Raw genomic sequence first — 17,672 nt, 5'->3', positions numbered from 1 at the left:
TAAAGCATGTGGCAGTCCATCCCAGCTCTAAGGACCTCATAGTTCTTAATACCATAACTCTGTATCTAATGTCTCATAATTCTTTATTTCTACTGTATTATTTATTTAGCATTCAAATGATAGAAATAAATATTATTATAGTAGTTTTTTTAGGCCTAGTTGTGACAAACAATGTATAAGTCATTAAGAATAATTATTCTTAATTATTCTTTCAGTAGTTGTCTCTGAAGTACTCAAGATGCTTCTTTATGAAATTCTGCCTCACTTTATTATACTGTGCTGAGGACTGTTCTCTCACCTCCTCATAAGAAAGTGAAAGCATCTCCACAACATCTTTAACTACTCAATATGTAACCTGAACATGTATGATGATCCTTTCAGTGTATGGAACCCCACAAATCTGTTACAGTGGATGTGTTAAGTGAGTTGTTGAATGTGCAAATCTGTCAGTCAGTCATAGGACAGTCTGGAGGACCAAGAACAGTCATTCACCTCAGGAGAGGATCTGTCTCCTAGTGCTCCCAGAAAGTATCAGCTCAGCAGAGATCCTTTCCTGCAAGTCATTGACTGGGTCCTGGGCCAACTTTTTAGACTAGTAGTTAGTCTAGTATTTTATTCAACTTCTAGCCATATATGAGGACTTCTTGTTGCCCAGAGAAGTTGTAAGTACCCAATCCCTGGAAGTATTCAAGACCAAAATAGAGCAATCTGATCTAGTGGAAGGTGTCCCTGCCCATGGCAGGGGGGTTTGAGTTCCATGATCTTTAAGGTCCTTCCAACCCAAACCATTCTGTGATTCTATGATTCTAAGTTTAATTTCTATGTGGATTGTCCCCTTGGTTCTGTTTCCTTTTACTCAGACTTCCCAGCAGCTAACTTCTCCATTTCAAGAAATCAATAAAGAAGAGCAATGGTCTCAATCATGACTCTTCCCTCCTTCACGAATAAACTTTCCTTGGAAGTTCACTGGCTTTCCAAGTATAGTCCCATCCACCAGTGATAATGAAGCCCAGGCTGCACCAGATCAGTGTGTTCTTTTCCCCAGCAGAAAGGAAAGGCAGCTAAGCCTGGGAGATCTCTTCTATGAAATAAGCAAGCTCTACTCAAGAGCTCAAAGGATGTAAAGGCAGAACATGATAGGAAAGATTGGCCTTTTGTACTAAAGATGGAGGGCAATCAAATATAACAAAGACAAGTCCAATGGCATAACAATCCTTCACTTCCACTTACCGTCTCAGATACGAGAATATCCTTCTCCGGTTATCTCAGTTATGTATCTCAGGCTGAGACATGTAGCAGAAGCCAGGCACTGAACAGTATAGAGCTAGGGTGGCTAATCTTGAACCTTGGGACAGTTATCTTCCAGAAAGACCTAGAAAGGTTTGTGTGATTGAAGCAGTGGCCATAGACCAGATATCTTCAGTGTAGTTCACAGGGACATCGTAGAACTGAAACACAGAAGTTGAGGGAAAAGAGTATGAAAGATGCAGCTGGGAAAAAAGAATTAGAGGAAGATACAAATGTAGGGTTTCAGAAGTAATCATAGGGAGTGCAGGAGAGCAGAAAAAGGATACATGGTCTGATTCCAACATCCATATGAGACTGAGGGAAAAACTTCATGCCATTTTAGCAAGTCAAGAAGGAAATGGACACATCTTTGCCTGGACACTGGCATTGTCATTTGCACGTAGAAACAGGTCCATAAAAACACACATTTCAGAGTCTGCCAGTGTCAACAGGCACTTTCTCAGTGCTCTTGGAGTTTCCATGGCTGAGTGTATGGGCAGAATGCTGTTTGAGAGATGAGCAGAGCTCATTCCAGTGGCAAGACTCTCCGAGATGCTCGCTGTCCCTCGGCCCCAGTACTGCATGGATACAGTTGGAGGATAGTCAGTGGTGCATACAATGGTTCAAATCACTGAGAGAATTTAACATTGCAAGACAGATTCAATCCAAGGCCACTGAGGCTGTCACACTACATCTCATGTTGGCCAATGCTTACAAATGTAGCAGAGAACCTACCACATGCCCTTAATCATTTTTGTGTCATTTAGGGATATTGGTTATTACCACTCTCCAGAAAATGAAAGTCCTACTACAGTAATTTCAGGCCAGTCTTATCACTGGTCTGTCACCATGAAGGCCAGAAGAAAATCAAATACACACTTCAGTAGCATTCTTGCCAGATAAGTAGCAATTCAGTAAAGAGGTATCTTCCCATAGCTTTACAACAGCTTCATCCTTTGCATGCTTTCAGAGTCACATTTGAAGTCAATGAGGTCCTGCTTAATTTATGTGCTCTTTTCTGGGCCTGAAGTTGGCATGGCACAGTTTATACACCAGACAGCTTGAATTATACCATATTTGACCTTTTCTTTCTGGTGGCATGACAAATATGAGAAAACTTGAAATACTTCAAGTAACTACCTTCCCGAATTGGAAATCCACGCAGTGAGGTCTTGTTTCACTAGCTGGGCATGCAGTACATGTGGAAGCTATGGCTTTTAGGGCCAACATACTTGTAGCAAGAGAACAGTAAAGGCTGATGTTAGCTCTGCAAGTGCACCTGGCATCCTCCTTGAAAGTCTGTCAAATCAGTACCAGTAAACAGGAAAAAAGGCTTCACATCAAATCAACTGGGGACACATTTCATATGGTACAGTTACAGCCTTTGAAATAAACACATAGCCAAGAAAGTCTCAAGTAAAGGAATTTTAAAGGAAACTACTGGCAGTAGTTATCAAGTTCACTTTAAAAATGCACTTTCCTCATCTCCTGTTCTGTGAAAACAGGTGCACAGCTGGTGACAATAAGTATCTGCCTGATGTTGCAGCAGCAGTGGACATCAGATAGCAGACCATGGCCAGAGTCATTCACCGTCCTTTATTACCCCCAGCTGTCTGCGTCTAGACAGGTGTGGTTCCAGTTTACAGAGATCTCTGCTGTGCCTGGAGCAGCCCTGCAATTACAACTCTAGATTTATTCAAATGACCTGTAAGAGCTTCCTATAGGCTTTATTAAATTAGGTCACGTTATTCTGAGTGGGTAACCCGTGGTCAGGGCCCTAAGGGCACTAATAAGCCTTAATGGCCTCCTCTGAGTCTCACCCACACCTGCCCATAGGCCAGGACTCATTCCCAGGTTTTGGAGCCATTAGTCCCTGCCACAACAGGGCTAGTCTTCTGCTCCCAACAGCCCTGCCCACCTTCCGTGGGCCTTGCCGAGCAAGGTCCACCCATATAAAATACATTAAAAGAAGGAACCTCATCCACTGCTTGGAGCACAGAGGTCCTCTACATCCTCGTAGCACTGCTCTTACCATGAGCAGGAAGTTTGACTGAGGACAGTGCTCTCAAATAACTCAGGGAACCTGTTGAGCTCAGGAGGGAAGCTGTGCTTTTCCCATTCTCGGCAGGAAAGAATAGCTTCCTGCATTTTTCTACCATGTATGTCCTTCTTTCTCAGAAGAAATAGCTTTGCTCATCATAAATCAGTTGGTGTAAAACTCTTTGCATATAGGACTGGGGTGTCAGTTAAATTTCCATTTGGGAAATAAAGATGTACCCAATGATCAGGATACATCAAGGACAGGGAAGTGCATCCTCTCAGCTTCTTCACCAGCTCTCAAATTAGTGCTAGAGATGAAAGAGAGGGAACAGCACTATTCAAGTTACTCACTTTTGACTGCAGTGACTTTGTCTCCTAAATCTATTTAATTCACCAGTATCTTTCAGTGTTTCTATTTCACAGCAGTCTGCTGTCACAAAAACCTCTTCATATAAATAATTTCTGTATGCATGCCTTTGTATTATTCATTTTAAATATATATATGGGCTGATGAGGATCGCATAGCTGAAAAACTTTAATAAATGGTTGAAACAAGACCTTGAATAGCAGTTTCATGCAAAGGTCTTAACACAGACTTGGAAGTCTAGATCTCCATCATGTGTTGTTCTTATTGTCACATGGAAATCACTCTATCAAATATTTTTTTAGAGCATCATGCTTATTCCAGCAGGCTCATAAGTGAAAGATCTTGGACTCTCATACTGCATCCTATGACACCACTCTGGACTGAGGCCTTATACCTTCTCTGCCCTAGCTCCAATCAACAAAATTTTATCTTCTTATATGGAATTTTTTTAGGTTAGAATCACACAATCTAATAACACAAATCTGTGATGGAATTATGGTATCAACATTAAGTGCCCACACTTTGTCTCCAGATGCTCTTTTTAAATTTATCGTACTTACAGGTTGCAAAATCTACCTCTTTTTCTTTACACTGTAGTATTGGATTAAAAAAAAATCAGGGAAGACCAAGGGATAGAGTTATAATACTATCCAGGAGGATCCTATCAGACAGAGGGTTTTGATGTGTTCATTAAGTTACAGTTTTGAAAAGGCACTCATGTTAAAACAAAGCTCTGAAAACAAACAGCCAACAAAATTTGCTTTCTCACTTGTGCTAGAGTGTACCTCAAATCTCAGTAAAGTTATCCTTAGTACTCTTTTCAACTTACAGCTTTCACAAAAGCCTGTATTTAAAATATTTCTTTCAGCTTTCACAAAAGCATGTCTTTAAAATATTTCTTTCAGAACTGGTCCAGTGGCAGCTATCAGCTTTTTTGGGCCTAAAATATGGTAGTAAAATAAACATTTTACCTCCTGCCTACAATAAAGCATCTTACTTTGCAATGGAAAACAGAAGTGCTGAGAGCAGTAGGTTTGTTAGGATTTGTTGGGGGTTTTTTGTTTGGGTTGTTGTTTTATGGGGTTGGTTTGGTTTGTTTGTTTGCTGGTTTTTTTGTTTGGTTTGGTTTTTGTGTTTTTTTTTTTCTGTTACCTGTATATCTGTAACAGCATTTAACCTTTGTTTAAAGTTTGCAACTGTTTATTGTCAACACTGAGTTGAGGGAATATCTGGGAATTTTTGTACTGTTCAGGTAAGAATGTTAGAGTTCCTGAATCATTTGCTAAAGGCTAGTGAAAGAAAATTGGTTTTGTTTGTTGGGAGTTGTTTTGGTTTTTTTTACATTCTATATTATCTTGGGAAGGTAGCAGTGCTAATTTTTGTGCTGCCCATCCAATAGCAATCTCTAGTTCAGTGGGTTTGCTTCTCTCTTCAGGATGCTTGAAATTTACTTCTGTAGAGTATTACTTCTGAAAATAAATTTTTTTTTTGGCCTGTTTGGCCATTTTTTTCTGACATATCAGTTACTTCAGACTAAACATTCACATGACCAAAATTTCTGTGTCCACGTTTTAGTTTTCTTGGTAGACAACCTAGGTAAAAGATGCCTTTTGCAGAGAACGTGGTAATCAGACAAAAATTAGTCTGCAGTACCTGATGTGATGACATAGTCTACCATCAAATCAGAGTAGTGCATGACAAGGATGTCAAAGAGCCAGAGCCAGGGAGTGAAAACCTGTATTTGAAGCTGAACTGATGTTTTCCTGCATTTTTGTGTTCAGCAGTACTGGGCACATCCTTTTCCACATGAATAACACAGAAGAGCTGTTACAAAAAAACCTGAAGCAATTACATGAAGGAAATAGACTCAGTAATACTGAGCTTGTCTTTTAAACATGCACCTTTCATTATTTTTGTGCATTAACTGTAATGACGAGTAGGTTTTTGACCTGAGCTTGTTAAATAAATTTTTTTTCAGAGATGTAGCATATTTTTACATATATTTCATGGCCCCTTGAAATACGCTTATTTCCACCATATGAAGTACCATGTACAATTAGCATTGCTTTTTTACTCAATTTTCAACAGTTAAATGAAGTCCATCACAGTTTTTGTTTACCTTTTGTGTATCTGTAATTTTGTCTTACGCTAAGTTGTGGTGTTTCCTTGAAGTTATATCATTGTATCTTTTTTATTATGTTTGCCTTTGGAATTTCCAGTTGCTTTATGCTTAGAATTTCAAAGGTTAATAAGGGAAATCTCCTATTCTGCTTATTTTACTCTCTCTGTACCGTGGTCACTGACACAGTTTCTTACAAGAAGTGTCTAGCAGCTAATTGATCCTAAGAGAAGTCAAAGATTCTGCTGTCATCCACTGAAGAGGCAGTTTATGTGTTTATGCATGAGGACCTGCTGACTTGCAAAGAATGGTTAATAAAAACAGGAGACTAATTTGCCTGTTTCATAGAACTTGCAGGTGGGAGACATTTGGGAGACTATCAGAGTAAACAGATTATCCTTTTCAGTCAAAAAGCTTGGCTGTCTTAATTGCTTGGGTATAAATTAATTAGACTCCTTGGGGTGGTGGTGGGAATTTCCAAATAGTAAAAAGATATATAAGAGACAAAAATTACTTCCTGACAAGTTCAGAGCTGTTTTCAGTAGAAGAGCTTTTTTTTTTTTGTGGGACCACAGACTGTTCCATGTCCATTTTTGAAAGGGCCAAATGGAAGTAAATACTCGCAGGTTCAGGTTCATGGACCTGCTCAGTGCAGGATCAGCGCAGATCCATTCTGGGAGGGAGGAGGCAGGAGCACACAGCTGGAGTGGAGAACATGGGTTACGCATCACATGAGTGCAGGATTGACACTGATGGTTTTCCTGGTTTTGTATGTATAAAATAATCAATGGCTAAAAAAAATAATTTGTTTTGGAGCATGTTTTGGAGCAGACCTTTTCTTACAAACACCAATTCTCTCTCCTGCTGAAAAGTATGTAGGACAGAGATGTTCATTAGAGAGAGAGGGGGCTGATGGGGTGATTCATCATAAGATGAAAGAATTACACTTGGGGATTTTTGGGCTCTTAAGATTGTGCTTACATGCATTTTACATATATTGTAGCTGCAGTAGCTGAATGTGGTCTACATCTACTCCATTTTACATGAAAAGGCCCATTCTTCTTTCTGTTTGATGAGTCTTCCACTCCAGCAGAGCACTCAGTAGAGTATTTCTGGCTGCTTTTTGGTGTGCAGTGCAAAATTTAAAATTTGTGTAAAAATATCCTTTCACCACACTTTTAGGGGGCAAAAAAAAAGGGGGTGGGGGTTCATCTCAGTCAGTAATACAGTAGCCTGTCACAGTTCAGTAGGAAAAACAGGCCTAATGGTTACTGGGATTAGAAATAGCTTTAAGGGGCATTATGTCTCATTATAACATGGTGACATAGTGAAGCTTAATAGGCACTACAACATCCTTTTGTTTTTCTGTTTCCCTGAACACTCAGTTCTGTGACAGGTGGCTATTCCTGTGTAAATTTACCCAATTATATTTGTGTAGCAGCCCTGAAAAAGTGTTAATATATTAACCATTAAAAGTCACTGACAGTCTTTGAAGAAATGTTCTGGTGTGCCTGTGTGAATAGGGGGTTTGAATGATATGTTGTTTTTTAAGTAATTTATAAATATTATATTTAGTTGATGCATGCAAATAAGATAAAATATGCATTTGCCATTGCATAGTTAACGTCTTCTGTTTTATTATATTCTATTTATGTATTCCCCAGAGCAATGAGAGAGAGGAAGGAAGTTAAGTTTTAGTTGAGCATTTTGTTTTGTAGGCATTGGCGACACAAAACATTTAGCTGGTTTTATTGAAAGACAATAGTTTCAAATATTAAATTGTCTTTACTGCTTATCTCTAACGTGTTTATATCACAGGAGTTTCCAGCGTGAACAAATACGGAGTACGCAACTGAAGGCAGCACTTCAAACAAGAAATAAGGATGTTTAGCTTAGTGATTAAAAATGGAAATGGTACTACTGAGAATCTATTCTTCTGAAATTTTCTAATTATTTTTGATAGTTCAGTAAGCTGTGGACCCTTCCATATTAATCAAAATTTTCTTTATTCATATTTTGGTTTTGGCTCCAAATTCAGCCTACCTATTCATCTAAGATTTGGAAGACATTTCTGTAGAATGTAGTATATCAACAGAGACTCAAATAAGTCAGCTTGTAATATAAAAAGGCCTCTTTGCCACTCCTGAGTTGAGTGGGCAAGAAAATAAAGTGAACTGGTACCGTGAGGCTAGAAAGCAGTTTTAGGATTTTTTGAAAACTAAGTGTACCTCCAGGGTAAATAGACTACTACAGAATCTATTGCCCAGAGACAGTTTCATATTATTATGCATTTTAACCTTTCTTTGCAAGTCCTGAACGTGTGGTATGCAGTGAAAACACCTACCATGAGTATAAATGTATTTTATATATTATCTGCCATAGCAACAATGTAGCATAAAATGAAATGGTAAGATCTGTAAGGATATTAGAACTAAGTGAATAGAATAGGCAAGTTGTTTATAGTAGATGAAATTATTTATTGCACAAAGAAAAAATGCTGTTTTCAAAGGACACTTGAAGTACCTGCATGTAACTGAGCTGCCTTTGAAGTTACTCAGTAATGTCTCCCTGACATGGTCTGTTGTTACTCTTACCATGCAAGTAATCATCCTTTTATATTTAAGGAGTGCTTAGACAACAAAACCCCGCATTTTTATCTGGCCCCTCATCTTTATTCAGTTCTTTATCTATTCAGCACTCTAGCATTAGTAATTAGTAGTAATAACTTCAACACTGGGTTCTCTCAAACCTCCAAGCCCCACGTACAATCTTGTATGGCTGTTGCCACTCACTTCAGGGGTTCAGTGAGTGCCTCTGGTGTGGGCACCCCACTGCCAGAACTGGAAGGGTGTGTGCAAAGACTTTTGTCTCCATGGGGTCTGGTTGGCTCCTGACACCGTGGCTGCAAGCAGCACAAGTGGCAGTACCGTCCTTGGAAAGAGTCAAGGAAGAAGCAGCAGCAGCAAGTCAAACAGGGCCATGACGAAGAGGCAGAGACAGCTGCAGCAGCAGCTGTTGCCTGGCAAGAGTATGAGGGGAAAGGAACAGCGGGAACAGCAGTAGGTGCAGGATGGGATGAAGGGAGGAAAAAGGCCTCAGCTGGAGCCCTAAACTGGAGACACTGAGAAGTTATGGCAGCAGAAGCCTTCCTGGCTCTTGCCAGTTCTCCATCCTGGCTGCCTTCTGCTGTGACCAGGGCTGCTGCGCGGCCTGTGAATGGTTTCTTTAGGTCGATGCACCATGGCTGGGGAAGCCCTGGTGTAGAGCCCATACGAGGGCAAGCAATGGCTTGTATTGCCTTGTCAAAATGGAGGCATCTTCATTAACTCAGAGGTGCATCCCCTGGGGAATGTCATCATCAGAAACTGAAGTATCTGGGGGGGTGTGTGTGCTTCCACAGATAGGTTACAGGTGATGAAGACATTTTTAGGATTGCAGTTCCTGGCTTGGGTTCCCAGAGCATGGTTCGTGTTGTTTAATTGTGTCCCCCTCAGAGAAAGCATGTGATGAGGAATCCCACACCTTATTTCAGCCTGAAACTCTACTCTCTGAAAGCCAAGTATTGCAGTGTTGGTCATGGAAACACAAAGCTCCTTGCTGAAGCCGTTTTTGTTGAAACAGACCTTAAGAAGTTTCTCTGTGGTAACATAAGTCTTCTGTAACAGAATCAGAAATTTCATAATTAAAAAATACGTGGGGGGCGGGAGGCGTTGATTTTTTTTTCCTAAACTGCAGTAATTCTTAATATGCTGATTTGTCCAGGACCCATGAAAACTTAAGAGTCTTTTCCTTTTAAATAAGTTGAACACTGCTTTTGAAAGTTTATCTGTTGTCCTTTTCAGTGAGCAGCAATAGACAAAAGAAGTATTGTCCTCCCGTGAGACACAACTAGGCAGGGTAGCACCGAGTTACTGATTGAGGAGGAGGAGGACTGTGGGTGGGGTAGTGTCCTGTGTTTTTCTCAGGGTTACAAGGTTTTACTGCAGATGTTCATCACCAACAATCTGTCATAAAGTTGTAATTAATAGCTGTTGTGCCCGTAATGTAACCTGGAGGAGTCACTTTAGATATTTGAGAAAACAATGAAAAATATTGATGGCTGTTCTGGGTAAATCAGTGACTCAGTAGAAAACATTTTGTTGATTTTTGTATTTGGTAGGTAGTCAGGGGATACTGCAGTTACCCCACAGTTGGCCTCCTTGCCAGCTGGCATTACAAGTGGATCAGCATAATTAATTTCAAAATCAGTCAGCAGATTATACTGGGCAACATTTGCTTCTGAAAAAAACATTGAATAATAGAAATCTTTGGTCTAACTCAAGTCTCTCCATTTCCTTATCTCATCAGCTTTATAGATTTCTTTATTTTGTATCTAATATCCCCTGGCAGTGATGGTATTTTGCCTGCTACATTAACAGATGTTGATGAGTGTAATAGTTTGTTGAAAGCTGAACACAAAATCTCATTCTGAGCTGGTGGGAGAGCCCCAGTCTTGCAGCTGTAGGAGAAGAAAGATTCATGATTTATAGAAGAATAAGGCACTGGCACATTGCAAACACCAGAAACAGTAGTGTAATTCACAGCAGAATTGTGATGGTGACAAGTGATGTGTTTTTCAGACTGTCATCTGCCCTCATGTATTGTTTATTTTCATTGTGGTTTAGGAGATTCATGTTTTGTATGCTATTGCATTCATCTAGAATATTAGCCTGTGTACTTCTCCAGGTCTCAGTAGTCCAGCCTGCTTGACAAAGAAGCCATGCAGGTGAATGGATGTTCACACATGGTTACTCTCTCTGGCTTGAGCAGTTCTCCTTGGCTTTAGCAGTTACTCTGAGAATATGGCCTGAAAATTTGCCTCCATTCTGAAAACACATTTTTAAATTTTTTAGTAATAATTTTCCCCACAACTGTCTTCCTTAAAAATGAACTCTGTGGTCTTTGATTCTTCTAAGATCACCTTTCTTTCAGTATGCCCTGCATGATGCATTGTATCTATGGATGTCTGTATTGCCTGGTAGTTTTATAACAAGAAGGTACATCATGTAAGTAAATAGAACCCCTTGGTTATCTATTAGAGGAAATACTGGGTGCTTTTTAGGATGTTGAAAGACTTTATCATCAGTGTGAGCACCAGCTCAAATGTAATGAATGGTCAGTCCTTTTCTTTTGTGAAAAGACACCAATGTCACTAAAGACACTCTGTCAGTATTGGCTGATAGATATGGGGAGGCCTCCTTTGCATATCAAACAAATATCCTGCTGTCTCCAGCATCAGATCAGAAGGCACATTATGTGAGTAAATCATCTAACAGAAAAATGATAGTAGAGTACAATAGTATTGATCTTAAGTAATACATATTTAATATGTTTTCTTTTAGGAGAAGCCACTGACCAAATCTCTGCAACGAGGAGAAGATCCCCAGTTTGATCAAGTAAGACACTTGAAATGACACTATTTCCATTCCTCAGGCTAAAAGAGGAGTGCATTAGAAGGCATTCTAGTGTCCTTATGCTAGTTGCATACTGCAAAAATTAAATTTCTCTATGTACTTGGATAGAATGATAAGTGCTTGCCTAACCGTTCTTGGGTTTAAATGGGAAGAATTTTTCCTCTGTTTTCAAACTCAGTATTTTTCTACCATAGAACTTGTTACTTTTTGTAGTGTATTAGGCACATGTATTATTTCTTGTCTGTTTCCCCTTATGGAGATTTTGAAACAAAATTTGTATCTTTTCAAAATATGTGGGTTTTGAAACGGGTGTGTGGCCCCCAGTCTTTCTTTTATCATTAATATGAGGGCCTATAGAATCATGCTCATTGCCATCAGTCTAGTTTGTCTCTGTAGCTGTGACTCAGCATGACTTACATGTGTGCTGCACTTCAAATAGGCTGAGCCAGCCTGTTGTGTTTAAAATTAAGTAAAAGTTCAATTGTCAGTAAAAATGCCTGTATATGACAAGGTAGCTAATTATTAGAAAAATGGTGGGCAGGGAAAAAGTATTAAAAATTAAGTAGAATTTAAATTTATATAATTGGTTAGATTTCATTTAGTAGAACAATAAAATTGTAATTAATAAAATGAAATTTATATCTGGCATCAAATTAATAAATTTATTATGTGTGGGAAATAGGACAAGTATAAAAATGAAACCAACAGCAATATACACACTTCCAATTGATTATATAAAGCAATTTATTTTTGTTAGGAGTCTTTCTTTTTGTCAGCAACATCTAGAATTACCTATTTTGAAATAAAGGAAGATGGGTTCTAAAGAGTTTAAGTTACATAAAGGATGCCAAAACTGGCAAATCTCACTCCCCACAAAGAGGAATGATGAACTCTAGGTGTGCCATTGCTGTCACCGTTGCTACTGACTCCTTTATCTGCCCACACCACTGTGCTGCCAGCAGGGCCAGAAACACAGGACAGAAAGACAGAGCAGAAGCAGCAGAAGCAGTAACAATTCCAAAAGCAGCTGTCACTAATGCCATAAGCTGCAGGTACCGTATTGATTGACTTTGGGAGGGGAGATAGATATAAAGTGCAATTTTAGAACCTCAGATGAATATTTATTGGGTTTTCTGGGACATTTCACCAGAAGTAAAGATGCCTTGTGAGACTCCACTGGCATTCACTACGACTCACTTTATAATTTTAGCTTGACAAAGCGACACACTCTAGATTGTTCTGTAGCTGCTTTTTGGGGAGAGATAGCCTGCTTGGAGGGCTGCTCAGAGCAGCAGGTGAACAGAGGAGGTGAGACTTCTGCTTCATACCTGGGAGCTCCCTGTCCACCTCACTGACCGCAGAGACCCTGCGGGCAAGCCAGCCACTGTAGGCTAAAGGAGGTTGCTTTCTCAGTACTCCCCACCTGCCTCATGAAATTCCTTGTGGTATTCTGGCCTTAATTTTATATACATTTTTTTTCCTTCCTGTGGGAAGTGTTACACTCAAACAGGAAAGTAAAACAAATTAAGCCACGCAGATGCAAACCTTGTGATACTGTTCCTGCAGTGTATTAAACAAACACATAATGGGTGGCCATGATTTGATTAAATATTTATGGTTAAGCAAATTGTGGCCCTTTAAAAGGAGAAATTGGAAGACTGATGCTTCTCCTAGTTATTGGTAAGTAGACAGAAAATTGAGTAATTAAGTCAAGATCATTTAATGAGAACAGCAAATGCTTGCTAGAGTGAAACAACTGTGTGTTTACTGCTGTAGCAAGATGCAGACCAAACACCAAGGTAGATTTTGTTATAGATAACATTCATATATCTTTCTATCCACATGTCTGAAGTCCTACCTGTGTGCAGAGTTGATAGGAAAGTACAGTGATGAGATTGTCTTAGACATCTTGTCCGAAAACCTTGCTTTCAGTTGCTTGAAATTTTCAAAACAAACTATTTAAGCTGAAATTTTCAGAATTATTTGTCAGCCTCAGGCCAGGTTGCTGGCAATGTTTCCCTTTCCAGATTTCACATTGTTTTTTGCTTAAATAGCACTGTCATTTTGAGATGTTCTGGTGCTCCTGGTATTGATGTAGGCCTGTGAAAAGCAGATGGGGCCTGAACCTGGCTTACAGGCCCATTTCAAGAATATGGTTCATACTTAGCAAAATTAGTTTAGTTCAGCTAAATCCATACAATCATAGAATGGTTTTAATTGTATTCAAATAGTTTGCATTCAAAATTTTGTAGTGCACAATAGAGATTTGATAGAACTGAGCTAGAGTAGAGCCAGAAAGACAGAACAAAAAGTCTTTCTTTACTAGGCATGTTTTACTCAGTGGATTATGTGAGTGCATTGCATTTTATAGCTGTTTTTCAAATGATAACATGTGAGAATTATAAAGTTGTCATGAAAGTATGGATAATAAAATGAAGGTGTGGCCTGCCTGGGAAACTCTGAAGATCATGATATGGCATGATACCAAAACCCCAAGTAAGAAGGCATGTGCTTTTAAGTAAAACAATTCAAGTTTTATTTTTGAAGTTAACTCAAGTATTTAAAGAGTCTATGGGATGAAGACCAGGTTGGTAATCCCTTACTTCCCCTTTCCAGTTAAGGTGCAGAAAGCTTTGGTGTTTATTTCTGAAACCCATAAAATCATCTAGCAAAACCAAAAAAGGCCAGCCATGACATTCCTGACATTTTTACTACAGAAATGAAAGGGGAAAAGAGGGACAATCTCCATGAACAAACTTCTTCAAGGAGTGTCTAATAATTTTTACTTTCAGTTTTAGGGCATATAAAGTGACAGACTGTCAGAGGAACCTAATTTTCTTTTTTTGACATTATCAAAATTATCTCTATTCAATTTGAGTGAAATTGATAGGTAATACTGAAGTGAGTAGGTCACTAGTCACTTTAAAATATCTGAGCTCAATCTTCTAATGGTAAATTAAAAAGCAACAAAAATAAGGTATAACCTGATTTAAAATTTGCTTTTTGCAAGTCAGTTTCAGGGGTGGAAAAAACAGCCCAAAAAGTAACTTAACAATGAGCAGAATGGAACTTTGGCTACCCAAAGTAATCAGCGTCAAGTTTGACATTGAAACCCCCAAACCATTTGAGATGGCTATGAAAACATTGCTTACTACCCCAAAATAGTTCTATCTCTGGCACCCTGAGAACCAGCATTTTTTCCTGCCCATTCTGAAGCACCATTTTAGGAACACTGTTTGTGATGGTGGTGATGGATCCAACGTCTGGAAACCTGACTGGGCCGAGCCAGAGCTGTTTCTCTCCACACAGGTGTAGTCAGTGTCTCCTGTTAGGCAGCCAGGATGTCTGGCTGCCAATTGCATCACCCTCCTTGAACAATTAATAGGAACTTGAGCAATGTATGTAGTGATGATGAACTTGCTGACTTGCTGAATGTCTCACCATTGGCCTAACAAACTGCATTCCTCACACTGACTGTGTTTTCCTTTCTAGGTGTGCATGTATATAAAGAAAATGTATACAGGAAATTATGTAGGTTTTTTCATACGGTTTTAAATATTTTTATAGTATATTTAAAATCATGTTTTGGAAGTCCTTGATTAGACAACTCTAGTTGCCTGTTGGCAAAGAGCATTAGAGCTTCAGCATTAGCATGCTCTGTGTCCCCAATTACAGAAAAGTTATTAAACATTGTACTAGTGAACTATGACTTAAACTTCCTATTACAGGAAACCATAAAGTTGCAGTACATGAAAAGATCAAAAGCTAGCAAAAGCCCATAATTTTCCAAGAGGGTTATCCTCACCTAAGGAAACGTTTTTATTACTCTTTTCTCAGCCTCTACTAATGTATCATTTGTTCTTACCATGGTGTATAAATGTTCCATGAACTGACAACACCAGAGGCAGAAGAAGGGCACTGTGTAATCTTGGACTGAGCTACAGACTGTGTTCCATATAAAAACACAAAATGAATGTAATGTTTTGGCCGTGGAAGTGAAAATTTAACAGGAAGGCTTAGTTTTCATATGAAGCTATCTATCTGAGGTGCCTGTTGCAGAAGTTTCAGCATAAACTGAACAAAAGCTTATTCTTGTTTCAGTTTTACTGCTCTCTTCTTAGAAATGCTCTAGGTTGGAGACTACAGATTGGAAAGCAAAAACATTTAATCTTTTATATACTTTTAGGAGATGAAAACAAACAAAGAAATCAACCAAGGGAAAAAAAGGAAACTGAGTAATAACAATAATAAAAAAGTGGAAAATGCAATAAATAAATAAGGCACTAAGCAGCATACTGGTGATCAAGTGTCCTTTTTCATAACAGCCTAGACATGATTAATGGTAATTCTTCTGATCCAGTATTATTTTTTAGATGTAGCTAGTGAATACTGATATCATTGCCATTGCAGCAGCACTGCAGTTGGCCCCTTTTTTTTTCCCTTTCCCTGAGTTTTACACGTTGTCCTTCATCACCAGAAAAAGGCACATGGCAAAGAGAGTAGAAGAAATGGTGGTCATGGGGTCATAAAACAACCTTTGGTTCCTAGTCAGAGGTTTGGGTTCAGTGTATAAAGAAGTACATTTGAAGGCAAAATTAAAGCTAACACCTTCAGCACTAAACTTGCTGTCCACTAAAAATAAATGGATTTTCATGCAAACTGTTATGCTGGCAGTAAAATAGCTATAAACACTGGTAGAGTATAAGCAAGCTAGTTGAAATTACCCATCCACAAAATTATGGTACTAAAAAGTCCTACTTTCTTTTTTTGTCTCACAAACCCAAGGCCATTAATGAAAACTAGTGAGTTCAACTTGAATAGTTATCAGTTTTAGCCATTTCCAGGGCGATTTGACTTCACAGCACCATCCAGAAAAAATGCTTAGAACAAAGATGTGAATGAAAGGAGATCTCCACAGTCACAAATGCATTCAGCAGCTTTGGTAAAAAGTGTTAAACTTTACTTGTGCTTGTCCATTATTTAGAATCTGCACAACAACAATTTGAAGATAAAATATGCAGACACTGTGTGAAAAATAGAGTTACGAGAAACAAACCAACACTGTGCAAAAATGAAGCACTGCAATTCTGCTTTATTAAAGTGGCAATAAAATGGCCATTCAACATAAATACTGACATATGTGGTATACAAAAAAAAATGCAGGGCAAAAAAATTAATGATACTGTAGGAAATTTGGTGCAGTTTTGAATATATTTGCTGTAAAAGCATAAGTGAAATTCATAAGTGAAATAAAAAAGGGAATCAGCATCTATTTGCTGTTAGTGGAAACATTTCTTGTATTTGTATTTTGACAATATAGCAAGACTTTTATGAAAGTATATAAATTGTAGTGAGCTATCTGAGCAGAATTTCATTACATTTACTCTTGCGTTTTAGTCCAAAATAAATATTAAGCATTTAAATAAAGTATATTTAATGCTCTGTGAACACAGGTTTTAAACAGCTCCCTACTTGTACAGCTTTCTTATCCTTAAGCTATACAGTAGGTAGTTCATTTATGATGGAAGAATATGATCATTTGTCCAACAAGGACATACTTGTACATCTGTGCACTCCCTTTCAGGAGCAGCACAGAGCTAGAATTCATCTCACTCCTGGACTTACTTCCAGTAAATGAAAGGGTTGAGTAACCGGCATGCTGGCTAGACTTCCCTCCCTTCCTGTTCCCTGAGAGCCAGGTCTTTTCCCAGTCCACCCTTCCTTCCTGTCTTAAAAGTGCAATGACAGAAAGATTTAAAAAAAAAAAAAAAAAAAAAAGGGAAAAAAAAGCTATATTGACCTTTTATCCCAAATGAAGACAGACACTGTAAAGTCAGCAGAGAGGGTATGGCATGAGAAGATTTAACGGGAATCACTTTGACTTTTTCTGGTGAAATTGTATAGGTGGGATTTAGAGAACAACAGTGATAAATATGTCAGTGAAAATGCAGGAAGACCTGATTGAAACAACTTTTCATTTATAGTTAGATACTGTGATTTCTGAAAAGATATTTAGGTCTATTTGAGGACAGACTTTTTAGTAAGGTCCATGGACATAGGACAAAGGTTAAGGGTTTTAAACTAAAAGAGGGTCAATTTTTACTGACTAGAAGAATGATATTTTTTACTGTGAGGCTGGAACAGGTTGCCCAGAGAAGCTGTGGATGCCCCATCCGTGGTAGTGTTCAAAGCCACTTTGGTTGAGGCTGATCAGACTGGTCTAGTGGAAGGTGTCCCTGCCAGTGTTAGGGAGGTTGGAACTAGATGACCTTTAAGGTCCCTTCCAACCCAAACTATTCTGTGATTCTATGATTTTATGATTCTATTCTTGTCTTCCCTAGGAAACCCATTGTAATTGTATTTCATCACTAACAAGCAGTGTTGTGCCAACTTCATAAAAAGTTTT

General features: G+C 38.7%; 1 protein-coding gene across 8 annotated transcripts in view; it reads left to right on the top strand.

Annotated features, from left to right (window-relative positions):
• The window catches only part of FRY (FRY microtubule binding protein), a 227,936-nt gene that overhangs the window by 100,203 nt on the left and 110,061 nt on the right, over nt 1–17,672 (top strand). For all 8 annotated transcript variants that reach the window (XM_069012422.1, XM_069012413.1, XM_069012369.1 and 5 more), the window contains one exon: nt 11,195–11,248. In XM_069012422.1, the coding sequence (XP_068868523.1) occupies nt 11,195–11,248 (54 nt within the window). The remainder of the gene's footprint in view (nt 1–11,194; nt 11,249–17,672) is intronic.

The sequence above is a fragment of the Aphelocoma coerulescens genome, chromosome 1 (genome assembly GCF_041296385.1).
Source record: "Aphelocoma coerulescens isolate FSJ_1873_10779 chromosome 1, UR_Acoe_1.0, whole genome shotgun sequence".
Taxonomy (NCBI): Eukaryota; Metazoa; Chordata; class Aves; order Passeriformes; family Corvidae; genus Aphelocoma; species Aphelocoma coerulescens.
This window is presented reverse-complemented; position numbering and strand designations above follow the sequence as displayed.